The sequence below is a fragment of the Lontra canadensis genome, unplaced genomic scaffold (assembly GCF_010015895.1).
Source record: "Lontra canadensis isolate GAN:19392208 unplaced genomic scaffold, GSC_riverotter_1.0 scaffold58, whole genome shotgun sequence".
Classification (NCBI taxonomy): domain Eukaryota; kingdom Metazoa; phylum Chordata; class Mammalia; order Carnivora; family Mustelidae; genus Lontra; species Lontra canadensis.
Genome location: NW_022631052.1, coordinates 7,274,892 through 7,288,477, shown reverse-complemented (window position 1 = coordinate 7,288,477; position 13,586 = coordinate 7,274,892). Strand labels below are relative to the sequence as shown.

Here is a 13,586-nt window from a genome sequence, read left to right as displayed (position 1 = left end):
TTTTCTATTCTTTGTTAATTGATTTTTGGAGATAGCAGCCTGTATAAGGGGCTGTTTCTGGGCTGGTCCTTTATTTTGGGGCCGTGCCTCTGCTGTAAGTGACTATTTTAATTTTCTTTTCAGAGCTGTGACTTGTGGTCCCTAGGGGTGATTATCTATGTGATGTTGTGCGGATACCCTCCTTTTTACTCCAAACACCACAGCCGGACTATCCCAAAGGATATGCGGAGAAAGATCATGACAGGCAGTTTTGAGTTCCCAGAAGAAGAGTGGAGCCAGATTTCAGAGATGGCCAAAGATGTTGTGAGGAAGTGAGTACCCAGGCTGTGGGGCAGGGAGGCCAAGGAGGCCTCAAAGTGGTGGATCACAAGGGAAAAGTCATTGGTTTCCCAAGCATGCTCCTTCCCCTTGGTGCATCATAGAAATCTTATCCCTGGAGCCTAAGATGAGAGCTCTTCATGTCCACACCTTGGTGAAAATGGGAGCTTTGCTCCCTCTTGTTGCATTCTTAGAATTCGTCCCCAGGCTGTGAATCCAGATCCCTTGGAGCATTAATTTAGGATCTTAAATGGTAAGCCCCACGGTGTGCCCTTCCTGAATGTTGGCCAGTCATGTGGAACAGACATGGTGTCAGGAACTGAACTCAGGCTAAGATGACAATGACATTTTGTCTTTTCATTCCTTAGCTGCTGTGGGGAGGAGGTGGCTGATTGTGTGGGCCTCTAGCCTCCCCACTGCTAAGATAAATTTAGAAGATTCAGTGTTAGTGAGTGGTTAAGGGAGAGTTGACAGAGTACTTTTGTAGTTGAAGGACTAGGTAAGAAATAAGACCTAAATTTGATGTATATTTTCTTTTCCTGCCCACCTGTGTGGGAGGCTCAGCTGCCTGGGATTTGGTATTCTTCTTGTATTCCTACTGCTTGGTGTTCACTGAGTAATTTTTCCTCTTTTTTGGTTTCAGTTTCTTCATTTGTAATACGATGAAGAAAAGCATTAAAGGGGGAGTGCCTGGGAGGTTTCTCCTGACAGTATAACCATTTCTCTATGGAGATTACTCCCTTTCAATAGAGAGCTTGTCCTATTGGTTGAAAATCTATGTATATAAAGACAGACTAGTTTCTAAAATATACAAGGAAAAGTTTTTAGGACGGTGGAGCAATGTTTAAAGCATCACTTGTCTTCCCATGCAGTTTCCACACTGTATTCTCAGCTACTTAACCAAAACATCAATATCCTCTAAGTGGTTCTTTGTCAGTTCTATAGAATATATTTCCTGTCCGTAGAGCAGTATTATCTTCTTTCAGCTTTGGGATTCTTTTCTAAATAATCGTTTCTTCAGAATCTGAAGCTGTTTGTTCAGAATGATCTAGAAGGTTGGAGAGAACCTGAAAGAGCAAGTATGCATGTTGTCCTGACTGACATTTACAATGTGAGGATGTGTAGTTGGAAGGAGGGGCTAAAAAGCCCAGGGAACATGCTCAGGTGGGCCAAGAATTGCATCAGCATGAATGGACAAGATGTGAAGAAGTAGGATCAAAAAGCAGATGGTACAGAGCAATACATTCAGCTTAGAAGGAAATGCCATCCTCTTATCAGAGACTTTAGATTTTTGGCTTTTGAATATTTCTGGAATAAAGTGTTCACGTCCTGCCATATGGTGACATCTAACAGTTTTATCACAAGTAGCAACCTGGACTTTCACAACCACATGACCCTTCAACTAATTTTTTTTTTTTAAGATTTTATTTATTTATTTGACAGAGATCACAAGTAGGCAGAGGCAGACAGAGAGAGAGAGAGAGGGGGAAGCAGGCTTTCCACGGAGCAGAGAGCCCGATGTGGGGCTCAATCCCAGGACGCTGGGATCATGACCTGAGCCAAAGGCAGAGGCTTTAAGCCACTGAGCCACCCAGGCACCCCACCCCTCAACTAATTTTGTAGCCACTGTTAGCCAAAAGAGCACTTTGAGTCCCTTTAGGAAACTGTAACCCACTGTCCTAAAAACATAGATGTGGGAGATTCAAGTCTCAGGAACTATAAGCTGTATGTAGGCTTATTAAACTTAGAACTCAGTCTGCAGTATCACTGGATTAAGCCTTATCTTACAATTTTTATCTCACTCTGCCTAGTGTAGAAAGGACTTACCAAAGGACACAGTGCCTTCACCACTAGGGGTCAGGTACTAGATCCCCACCCCTGCCAACAGATGGAAAGCCTAGGCTTGTAGGAGTTGGTAGAAAGGCAGAAGTTGGAGCTGGTTAGAACCAGGCCCAGGAACTTCCTAGCCTTCTGAAAGCAACTCTGTTGGCCTTTTCTCCACAGGCTCTTGAAGGTCAAACCAGAGGAAAGACTCACCATTGAGGGAGTATTGGACCACCCGTGGCTCAACTCGACGGAGGCCTTGGATAATGTGCTACCGTCTGCTCAGCTGATGATGGATAAGGTTTCAAATGTGCTTACTTTGTTCACCAAAAAAGGCTGTGTTGAGAAAGAATGCTGGGACAAGGCTCAGGGAGGGGTCAAAGGCAGAGCAATGCAGAGAACTCAGTCTTTCCCAGAGAGACATCCCTGCTTTCCTGAAAATCAGGATCTGAAATAAAAGCTTCTTTGCATAAAAGACCAGATCAAGGCCCGGTAAATATACACTAAGTGAAAACTCAAATCCTCCATATTTGTGCTTTGGGGTTGGAGGGGCCACAGAGTACTATGAGACAACTTCCTTTCCCCTAAGGGACTTAAACAAGACTGGAAAGACCAATTTATGTGAAATAAGGAGGGAACATTTCAGATATCAGAGGTTTGCATGCTACATTTTCTACAAATGCTCTGGGAATTCAGAAAAAGAGAACATCTTTGAAGGGCTGTAATTAGGGAAGGGTTCCTAAAGAGAAGGCAAAACCCCTCATATTTATTAATTACTGCATGGCAGGTTTTTTTTTTTTTTTTAATTTTATTTATTTATTTGACAGAGATCACAAGTCGGCAGAGAGGCAGGCAGAGAGAGGGGGGGAAGCAGGCTTCCCGCTGAGCAGAGAGCCCGATGCGGGACTCGATCCCAGGACCCTGGGATCATGACTGGAGCCGAAGGCAGAGGCCTTAACCCACTGAGCCACCCAGGCGCCCCTGCGTGGCAGTTTTTAACCTATTCACATTAGTTTAGGCATGAGCTGCCTTTAAAAATTTGAGTAGACAACATACATGGCCAAATGAGCCACAGTGAGCTCCGACAGGAGCAAACAAGTACAGACCGAAGTGCATCTGTGGGGAAAACCACCTGGCTTCATTAATGGGAAGTCAGTGAAATATATGTGGCAGGGCCAGGCTTTGAAAGTACACAGAGGGACTTAAGTCTTAGTAGCACATAACTGAGAGGCCACTGTCAGTTTTGGGAAAGAGATTTGCCACGGGGAAGGTATTTAGGGATGGTCAGCCAGACTTGCAGACTTGCCAACCCAAGACTTCTGCAGCAGTCGGCAAGCCTGGGACAGCTGTGGGAGCAGAGAAGTAGAGACAAGGGAATAGGCTCAGTATTTTTGAAGACAAATTTCTACAATTTGGGGTGACTTACTAGATAATAAGGGGATAATGGGTATCATATCTAGTGATCTCATTGACAAATAGAGGGAAATCAGGATCGAGGCTCGTTTAGGTTAAGGGAAATCTCTTAGGTTTTATTTATTTATTAAAGATTTTATTTATTTATATGGCAGAGTTCACAAGTAGGCAGAGAGAGAGGAGGAAGCAGGCTCTCTGCCAGATGTGGAGCTCGATCCCAAGACCCTGGGATCATGACCTGAGCCAAAGGCAGAGGCTTTACCCACTGAGCCACCCAGGCGCCCCGTTTAGGTTTTAGATATTGCTTAGATGGACACGCAGATGAATGACATGTGTTGTGTGGGACCTTAGTGTGGTTGAGAGGTAAAGGCAGAGAAACAGGCATACGTCTTACCCACTTAGAAGGGAGGGGGACTGAAGTGTGAGAAAGAGTAAGGGGATAGGAAAAAAGAATTATTTTTTTCCTAAAGATTTTATTTATTTATTTGAGAGAAAGAGCAGGAGCCAAGGGGCAGGGAGGGACAGAGGGAGAGGGAGAAGGACAAGTAGACTCCCCACTGAGTGGGGAGCCCGCCATGGGGCTCAATCCTAGGACCCTAAGATTGTGATCTAACGAAAGTCAGACGCTTAACCAACTAAGCCACCCAGACGCCCAGGAAAAAAGAATCCTAAGACCTCCCTTAGTTTTGCTGTAGTATGGGAAAGAACTGGAAAGAGCAGAGTTCTGTGCCATCTCTGATTTGTGTATGGTTGTCTTTCTGGTTTAAATATGCCTAGTAGGGTGCCTGGGTGGCTTGGTGGGTTAAGCCTATGCCTTCAGCTCAGGTCATGATCTCAGGGTCCTGGGATCGAGCGTCGGGCTGTCTGCTCAGCAGGGAGCCTGCTTCCCCCCCTCTCTCTGCATGCCTCTCTGCCTACTTGTGATCTCTGTCTATCAAATAAATAAATAAAATAAATAAAAAATAAGTAAGGTAAGTAAGTAAGTAAGTAAGTAAATAAATAAATAAATAAGCCTAGTAGCCCATAATTGGTATTAGCACGTGGGGCTTACAGTGTGGCTTTCCTCAAATTCTTGAAATTGAAGAAATAAGATTGCTTTTTGGAGTTACTGTAGAATTAGTATATAATGAAGCCAAATGTGGATGTGCAGAATCTTTTAAGAGTGGCCCCTAGGCCTATAAGGTGGAACTGTAAGGTGACAGTATATTCCCATTTGTAAAGGAATTAGGGGGTCATGATGTGAGTTGAAGTGTAGAAAACTAAATGTGAAGTGTAGAAAAATGGCCACGTATGCAGATGTTAAATAGTGTCCATCTAAGCCTGCCTGGGAGGTGGAGCCTGAGCTCACAAACCTGAGCTATTCTCATCTCTCCGTTTGGGCCATCACTGATAAGGGTGTTGTGAGGATCCAGTAGAGTATAGCCAGAGCCAGCTATTATAGTTCCTTTAAATGAGTTCAAATTCTGCCTGCTCTAATTGCATGCTTAAGAGGGAACTAACTACTTAAAATTGTCAAATTTTATTGTTGAAATTAAAGTAATACAGAGGTATATCTTTTTAAAAAGCATAAATTCCTTTTCATCCCTCTGCCTCAATCTCATCCCTCAGAGATGAGGTCATCTCTGGCTTAGTGTATCCTTCCTCATCTTTTTCTGGGGAGACACACATCTACTCAGTTTGTCCTTTTTTTAAGTATAAACATGGAATCATCTTGTTCTTAGAAAGCTTTCTGCTGATTATTTACCTTCCTTAATTGGTATGCCCATAGTAAGAGCCCGAACTGGTCATAAGGACACAGGCTTCAAAAGTTCTAGACTCCATGACAGTTATTTCTCATTGTAAAGTAATTGACTGACTTGTAGATGAGTTCCTGAGGATCTACTTGCTTATCATATGAAGCGGTTAGGGTTCTGAGCCATCGGGGCTGAAGTGACTGTCCACACTGTGGGGGCAGTGAGTAAATGCCACTGTGGGAGGCTTCTTGGGCACAGCTTACCACCGTTTCCCTGATGCGCATGAATGCCTCTCTTTACACTTGCTCTTGCCAATGACTGTGAACACGAGTCTGTTACTATTTCTTAACTTGCATTAATATCCCTGTGGCGGGAGGAAGGGCTAGCTGTTGTATGGCCCTTGGTTTGCCTGGTATTCCCTGGGCTTGCTAGTCCATGGGTCAGAATGCTCTGGCTTATCAAAATGTGTATACTGGGGCGCCTGGGTGGCTCAGTGGTTAAAGCCTCTGCCTTCGGCTCGGGTCGTGGTCTCAGGGTCCTGGGATCGAGCCCCACATCAGGCTCTCTGCTCGGCGGGGAGCCTGCTTCCTCCCTCTCTCTCTGCCTGCCTCTCTGCCTACTTGTGATCTCTGTCTGTCGAATAAATAAATGGAATCTTTAAAAAACAAAAAAACAAAATGTGTATACTGCCAGCATAACAGTGAAATTGCCTTTTTAGTTCTCGGAGCTTCTCCTTCACAGTTTCTTAGATTAGCTTTTTAAGTGCCCTGAAGTGAGCGTGAAAACTGATGATAGTGTTTACATTCAGGCGGTGGTTGCAGGAATCCAGCAGGCTCACGCGGAACAGTTGGCCAACATGAGAATCCAGGATCTGAAAGTCAGCCTCAAACCCCTTCACTCTGTGAACAACCCCATTCTGAGGAAGAGGAAATTACTCGGGTATCTGATTATTTCGTGAATTCTCCTTCATGGCTGGTGTGACTGAGTGCAGGGTTCTGGAAGGTCCGCCAGGGGTTTGCCCTTTTGCTACCTCTTATGAGGGTGGGAAGGATAAGCCCTTTAAATAGCATCAGAAGTTGGAGACACTCTATAGTTAATTATTTATCCAAAAAATGTGCGGCCTTCTGTTTAGAGTTAACCAAACCTAGAGAGCTGGTTTTTGATGTTTCACCTTGTTATTCCCTCTCTTCCAAACTTTTAAAGCACCAAGCCAAAGGATGGTGTTTATATCCACGACCGTGAGAATGGAGCCGAGGATTCAAACGTTGCCTTGGAAAAGCTCCGAGACGTGATTGCCCAGTGTATTCTCCCCCAGGCTGGTAAAGGTCACGCCATTTATGAATGTTCCGCGTACGTGGGTGCACATGCTAGAAGGAGCAGTTTAATTTGAGGTTGTCTTCCTTATCTTTGTGTTCTAAGAGAATAAGTACATTATATAAATTATTCCATGTCCACTAAAAAGAGACGGCAGTGGGAACTTAGAAAGGTGGTAAGTTCTGCCCCTCCTTTGGGTTTTCTGTGAAACTGCTAGTTGAGGTTTAATTATCAGTGTCTGGTGCAGCATGCAGTTTTGTTTTCTTGGTTTGTTAATGAGGGCACAGGACAGAAGATGAAGAACAGAAAGTGTGGGCAGGGTCTGGATCAGCTTGTGAAGGTCAGGAAACATTTCTAGAGCCTTTAGAGTGCTAGGCTGTCATTAACTCGTGAATATAAAGAGAGTACCTCCCAGAAGTTCAGAAGTGCCCCTTGCTGCTCCATGTATCATGGCCAGACTATGACTTGTACATGTCTCCTTTTGAGCGAGAGCTTTCTTTTAGTGTAGTTTCTCCATTCAGTGGGGTATAATGGGCTCTTCTTGGCAGATGAATGAGATGCTTCAAGTAGGCAACCAGAAAACTATCTAAATTCCTTGGGTTTTCAGAGAATTCACATAGTGTACTTAGATAGCTTCCAAAGTAAGAAAAGAGCTTAGGAGAAAGAAGTTGGTCCACTCAGCCTTGTTCTCCCTTCTTCTCCTGGTTTCTTAGATTAACCATGTGTTTTTGCTCAGCAGCAGAGTCTGATTCTGCCTACTCCCCATACCCTAGTGCTAAGACCCTGGGGACATCAGAAGATTTGTGTGAGACTGTCAGAGTAGAAGAATGCAAAGCCCAGAAGTGGCCTACGTGTAATGTAGGGGCAGGTAGTAACAACAGTGTCAAAAGTTTGCGCCTTTACTCATCACTTCTCAAGTTGGAGATTGTGTCCTTCCATCTCTGACACTTAAAGTCCCATGATGCCACTGGAAAACACAACTACTTCTTCATCTTTCTCAATAGGAGAGAATGAAGACGAAAAGTTGAATGAAGTAATGCAGGAGGCTTGGAAGTATAACCGGGAATGCAAACTTTTAAGAGATACTCTGCAAAGCTTCAGCTGGAATGGTAGGAAAATCCTTCTTCCTTTCTTCATTGATGCAGAGAAGTGACTATGTGTAGAACATCAAGGATCTTTGGGGGCTAAGCTGGGGCTGTTTTGAGGTGAAGTGAGGCTAGAGAGTGATAGGGGTATTGTGGGATGGGGGTTAGTCCTACATTAACTGCATAGGCATATCTAGATGTCTGGCCCTTTCACTTGTTTTACAGAATTCAGATAAACAGTGTGCTAGAGATTCAACCCTGCAGAGCCCCTGTCGTACACCACATTGGTACCTTATTGGGTCCCTGTCAAGAATCTCAGCTCCACACATGTGGAGACTGACTTTTTTCTTTTTTACATTTCAGGTCGTGGATTCACAGATAAAGTAGATCGACTAAAACTGGCAGAAATTGTGAAGCAAGTGATAGAGGAGCAAACCATGTCCCACGAATCCCAATAATGACAGCTTCAGACTTTGTTTTTTTAACAATTTGAAAAATTCTTCTTTAATGTATAAAGTAATTTTTATGTAAATTAATAAATCGTAATTTCATTTCCACATTATCTAAAGACGCTGTATAAATTTAGATACAGGACTTATTCGTAGTATAGTTCATTTGTTTGTTTTTAAGAAAAGTTCAGTTCCTAGAGATATACTCTTACTCTAGGACTGCTTCTCATATGTTTGTAAGATGACAGGCGATATCGTCAAACAAGATTATTTTATTTGTAATAAAGTGTACAAAAACCATTTGCCGGTGGTAGACAAAGGACTGACTATACTGACCTGTCTCTTTAGTAAACAGCTGAATCAAAGTACTGTGGAATCTGGTTTCACTTGCCCTGTGTATTTGTTTTCTGCACTATTGGTAGATTACCTCTGGTGCCAAAAAATTTTTGTGGATTCATACTGTAGACGGCCTGCTGGAACCCACAGGATACCAACTCCCGTGACGGAAGAGGCAGGAAGCAGAGTCCTCATTTTTCTTGTCCCTAATTATTTAAAGAAAAGTCGTAACATTTCTTTTTTATTATATCTTTCAAAAGGTATCGGTGTACTTCTTAAATCTTAACGGGATTTTGAGTTTATTCTTTTCACGCAGAACCAGAGCTTCCTTCTGTTCATCTGAGATCCCGCTCAGTCGTCTCCCCTTCCTCACGGGCCTCGCCGAGCTCTGTTGCTTTTTCTTCCTTTTCTCTGTGCTCTTGGCTCTTTTTATTGGAAGATTTTTCTGAGAAAGTTACATACCGTGTAAGCTGAACTATTGGGTTAGCACCTAAGAAGAGAAAAAAACATGATTCTGCCTACTCCCCATACCCCAGTGCTAAGACCAGGTTTTTTCTCTCAAATGTGCCATTTTACTGTCGAATGCTTTGGCCTGTGCTTCACGTGGCCATGCCCGGGCTGTATTTATTTGTTCCATACTGTCAGTTTCAGGAAGGGGAATTCTGGCTCCGAGATCAGCTGTTTGAACAGAAAGCAAGGCCGGATGCTTTTATTGTTTTCTGTTGTGCTCATGGGCTTCCATAAACCCTTTTTATTTGTTTGTTTGTTTATTGTAGCAGTTTTTGGTGGGTGCCTGTGTTGGTAAATAGAAGGTCTAGCAGGCAAATTGCATTTTAGGGCAGAGGAAGACGATCTGTAGGCAAGTTCTTCGCTTTCATCCCATCACATTCTCTTCGACCAAAATTGATCTCACAGAGCTCACTTACTTTTGCAACTCTTCCACTTGGCTGAGTATTTCTTCAGGATGAGATTTGGTTCGTTTGTCCCATATGTATGTGGCTGACCGGAAATGTAGGATAAAAAACACAAAGTATTTTGTAAGAATTACCTTATTACATTGGTTAATGTAATAAGGTAAGTCTCCCTAATCTTAGGTGATGAATAACTGTTGTGAATGGATACCATGTAAGGAGAATTCAGTATTTTTTTTTTTACGATTTTATTTATTTATTTGAGGGTGGTGGGGAGCATGAGCAGGGGGAGGGGCAGAGGGAGAAGCAGACTCCCCGCTGAGTAGGGAGCCTGGAATCATGACCTGAGTGAAGGCAGATGCTTAACCAACTGAGCTACCCAGGCGCCCTGAGAATTCAATACTTTTAAACATGGCAAAATCTAAGAGTGAGGCAGCAGAGGAAAACAAAAGGTTTTATTTACTGACTTGAAGACTTAGCTGAGAGTTGAATTAAGTGCTGAATCAAATTATTGTTTTTTAATGAAATGCAGTCTTACAAATCACTGCAGTCAGGAAAACTCTGTACTTGTTTCTAGAACAACTGAATGTTCACTTGTTTTTCTCAGGGTAGAGGTATTGGCTGGAGAGAGGAAGGCCATAGTTAGCTTTGTTACTCTTTAGAGGAAACTTCTGGTATGCCCTATCTACCATTCCCTTCTCAATTTTTTACTTGGGTGGCTTCCAAAGGCTCAGGATAACTTTTTTCCATTAGGGTGTGGTGAATTTTAAGCATGAGCTGGGACATCCAAAATAGTGCTTCTTTTTACTCAGAGAGCAGCAGTTGCCCATGTCTTAGTCTTAACAGGCTGAATTAATCTGGCCCCCAAAATAAATGCTATGTCCAAACATGTCCACACGAGAGTACCATGCTGGAAGTTTATGAATGCCCTGGAGGATGATCCAGTTGTTGTAATATAAAAGTGGATCCTACTTGGGACTCTTGACAAAACAGTAGTCCCCAAAGGACTCTGCACTGTTCGATCTTCCAAGTGGAGTTTTATTTGTGGAGTTTGTAGGCTAGTAGCAAATCCTGCTTTATGTCAGGTTGACTAATAAGGCAAATTTCACATGTAACTGGTAGTGAAACAGAATTGTCCTCATCTCTTCCAGCCTCTAAATGCTTATACCTGCAGGGCGCCTGGGTGGCTCAGTCAGTTAAGCGTCTGCCTCCAGGTCATGATCCTAGGGTCCTAGGATCGATCCCTGCATTGGCTCCCTGCTCAGCAGGAAGCCTGCTTCTCCCTCTTCCACTCCCCCTGCTTGTGTTCCCTCTCTCTCTGTCTCTCTCTGTGTCAAATAAATAATAAAATCTTTAAATGCTCATACCTGTAGGAAGTCATATTGTAAGAACAACTTTTGTAGGCAGGAGGTTAGCATATTCAAGTTTTCCCACATGATTTGCTAACCCTCTGTTTAACTAAAACCATTATTTATCACTCAGATGCCTATGGACTTCACCATAGTTATAGATCTGCTTGATGTAAAACAGTTTGTATATCTTTCTGGTTAATATATTGTATGAGCATAGGAGAATACCTTTCAGAAATTTATTTTTTGAAACATAAGAGGATAGCTTTTTAGCTTTTAAACTTTTTTTTTTTTCCTTTAAGATTTATTTATTTGAGGGGCGCCTGGGTGGCTCAGTGGGTTGGGGCCTCTGCCTTCGGCTCGGGTCGTGGTCTCGAGGTCCTGGGATCGAGCCCCACGTCGGGCTCTTGCTTGGCAGGGAGCCTGCTTCCTCCTCTCTCTGCCTGCCTCTCTGCCTATTTGTGATCTGTCTGTCAAATAAATAAATAAATAAAAAGTCTTTTAAAAAAAGATTTATTTATTTGAGAGGGAAAGAGAGTGCAGGCAGGGGGAGGAACAGAGGGAGAAGGACAACTAGATTCCAAGAGCTAGATCTCATGACCCTGAGATCACGACCTGAGCAGAAATCAAGAGTTAGATGCTTAACCAACTGAGTCAGCCAGGCGCCCTGCTTTTTAGCTCTTCAAAGCTAAAAATGGATATAGTTTTTAGGGGCGTCTGGCTGGCTCATTTGGTGGAGCCTGCGACTCTTGATCTCAGGGTTATGAGTTTGAACCCCACAATAGGCATAGAGCTTACATAAGAAATAAAAAGAAAATTAAAAAGATAGCTTTTTAAAAAAGAGCTTGTTGTATTAATGTGAGAAAGAACAAATTGAAGGAATTAGTGGTTAAAGAATGCAAGTGATCTAAGATCTTGTGTGTGAATGCTTATGTGCAGTGTATTTTTTGAAGAAAATGTGTTTCAATTTGAGAATCGGAAAATTGGATATGCTTAGTTACAATTTTTATTTTAAAAATAGAAGTGTTCTTTCATTATTGATTTGATTATTTTATCCTACAAAATGACTTTACCTAATTTGCCCTGCCTGTTTGTGGTTCAAATAAGGGAAATACCTTAAGTCTGATCATTTCCAAATTATATAATTTTGAGAGGCTTTCTCCTCTTACATAAAATGAAAGAAGAAATCCAGCTAGAAATCATTTTACCTTTTTGCTATAAATTTTTTAGTGGATTTGTGATATAACAGTGCAAGTTCTATTGCCAGATCCTAATGATAAATTTCAAAATCTGTATTAGGAATTAAATATTATTGAGTTGATCTGCTCTCCTGCTCATATCTGAGATCTTATGGTATTGAACCATTCCTTTTTCTTAAATTTGATAGAGCAAGCATGAGTGGGGGGAGGGCCAGAAGCAGAAGGAGAGAGAGAATCTCAAGCAGTCTCCTCGCTGAGCAGAGCCTGATGCAGGGCTCCATCTCATGACCCTGAGAGGAGTCCGGATGCTCAACGGACTGAGCCATGCAGGTGACCCTGTACCATTCCTTTTTGAATTGGGGCATATCCCCATTTTTTAGTGCTACTTGTAGTCACAACCTTTATTTTAAAGGTTTTATATTGTAAATATTTGACTTGATATAAAATTATTTTTATGCAGGGTAACAGATATTACAGCCTTATTTTAGTTTATCAGAGAATGTACTGGAGAATAACTGCAAGAAAAGTAAATAGATAGGGCTTCCCCCCGCCTTTTAAAATTACTGCTAAATACACTAGAAAATTGACACAAAACCAAATCCAAGGACTTATATAGACATTATGGTTCAATTTTAGTTATAAGAGTGAAAAAATATTTAAAAAATTATTATACAGTCCATTTTTTATTTTCTTGATGAAATGGTAACTGGATATCTAATCAGAGTTTGTTTTTATGTTGGGGCAGTTAGGAGGAATTGAATGTTGATCCTAGTCACTTGTATACTTCCATGGTAAAACTAGCTTTAGTTCATTTATTGCTTATGTGTATTAGGAAAACTTACTGTAGGGAAGAATTATGTTTACATACAGATACAAAAAGTTTAAACTCATGTCTTATGAACATAGGCTGATGAAGGAGGGTTGGGATGAGAAACGATATCCTGATAACTACAGAAATGAGGAAAGGAAGCAGTGGGTACAGAGAACTTTGTCCTACTCAGAGATCCCCAAAGAATCCCCGTCCCCTCCCCCTACCTCCTGCCAGAATGTTGGGTTTCAAAGAATGAGCAGATTAACGGATATCAGGAGTAGTGTGGCCTGGGCTGAGAATAAGGATAACTTAGGCAAATTACGATTTAATAGTACTGTCTGAATCATTACAGTCTGCCTACATGGCATATCTGTGAAGGTAAAGGGAACAAACTCAAGGAACATTAGAGCTTCAGCTGTTGGAAGGAAGTCTTATGGTAAGGGAACTACCAAAGGCCAAGACCAAATAGAAATTCAGCCCCAAAGTCTCAGCAGCCACCCCTTAGTGAGCCAGCCTAGACGTGGAGCTGATGTCTGACTCTTCGGTTCTCAGCATGCCTGGGAGAGCTATTGCTGTGGGACATAGGCCACACAGCATCAACTGACTCACAATGGCATTGTCAATGCTAGCCTCTTTGAGAAACTCTTCCTCTGTATTGCCTTCACTATGGAAGAACCAAAGGGCCTTGAAAGAGGGTAAGATAAAGTTTCAGATTTGTGCTCAGCAAAAGAGGGACTTCAGGCTGGGACCAGTGCCAAAAACTTCATGTGTTACGTTGGGGATTGTGTTGCTGTTGGTGATTTTCCTGCCAGGCTTGTACTGTGACCCTGGATCTGTGTATTAC

At 42.4% G+C, this 13,586-nt stretch overlaps 2 protein-coding genes across 4 annotated transcripts in view; both read left to right on the top strand.

Annotated features, from left to right (window-relative positions):
• The window catches only part of MAPKAPK5 (MAPK activated protein kinase 5), a 36,315-nt gene extending 27,803 nt beyond the window's left edge, over window positions 1-8,512 (top strand). For 2 of the 3 annotated variants that reach the window (XM_032876257.1, XM_032876259.1), the window contains 6 exons: window positions 124-311; window positions 2,323-2,443; window positions 6,097-6,227; window positions 6,492-6,613; window positions 7,607-7,711; window positions 8,051-8,512. In XM_032876257.1, the coding sequence (XP_032732148.1) occupies window positions 124-311; window positions 2,323-2,443; window positions 6,097-6,227; window positions 6,492-6,613; window positions 7,607-7,711; window positions 8,051-8,145 (762 nt within the window). In that variant the 3' untranslated portion in view covers window positions 8,146-8,512. The remainder of the gene's footprint in view (window positions 1-123; window positions 312-2,322; window positions 2,444-6,096; window positions 6,228-6,491; window positions 6,614-7,606; window positions 7,712-8,050) is intronic. The other variant, XM_032876258.1, reaches the window with a different exon arrangement.
• Window positions 8,513-12,820: 4,308 nt separating this feature from the next.
• The window catches only part of LOC116878506 (disintegrin and metalloproteinase domain-containing protein 1a-like), a 2,373-nt gene continuing 1,607 nt past the window's right edge, over window positions 12,821-13,586 (top strand). Inside the window, exon 1 of the mRNA XM_032876102.1 lies at window positions 12,821-12,907. Coding sequence (XP_032731993.1) covers window positions 12,821-12,907 — 87 coding nt within the window. The remainder of the gene's footprint in view (window positions 12,908-13,586) is intronic.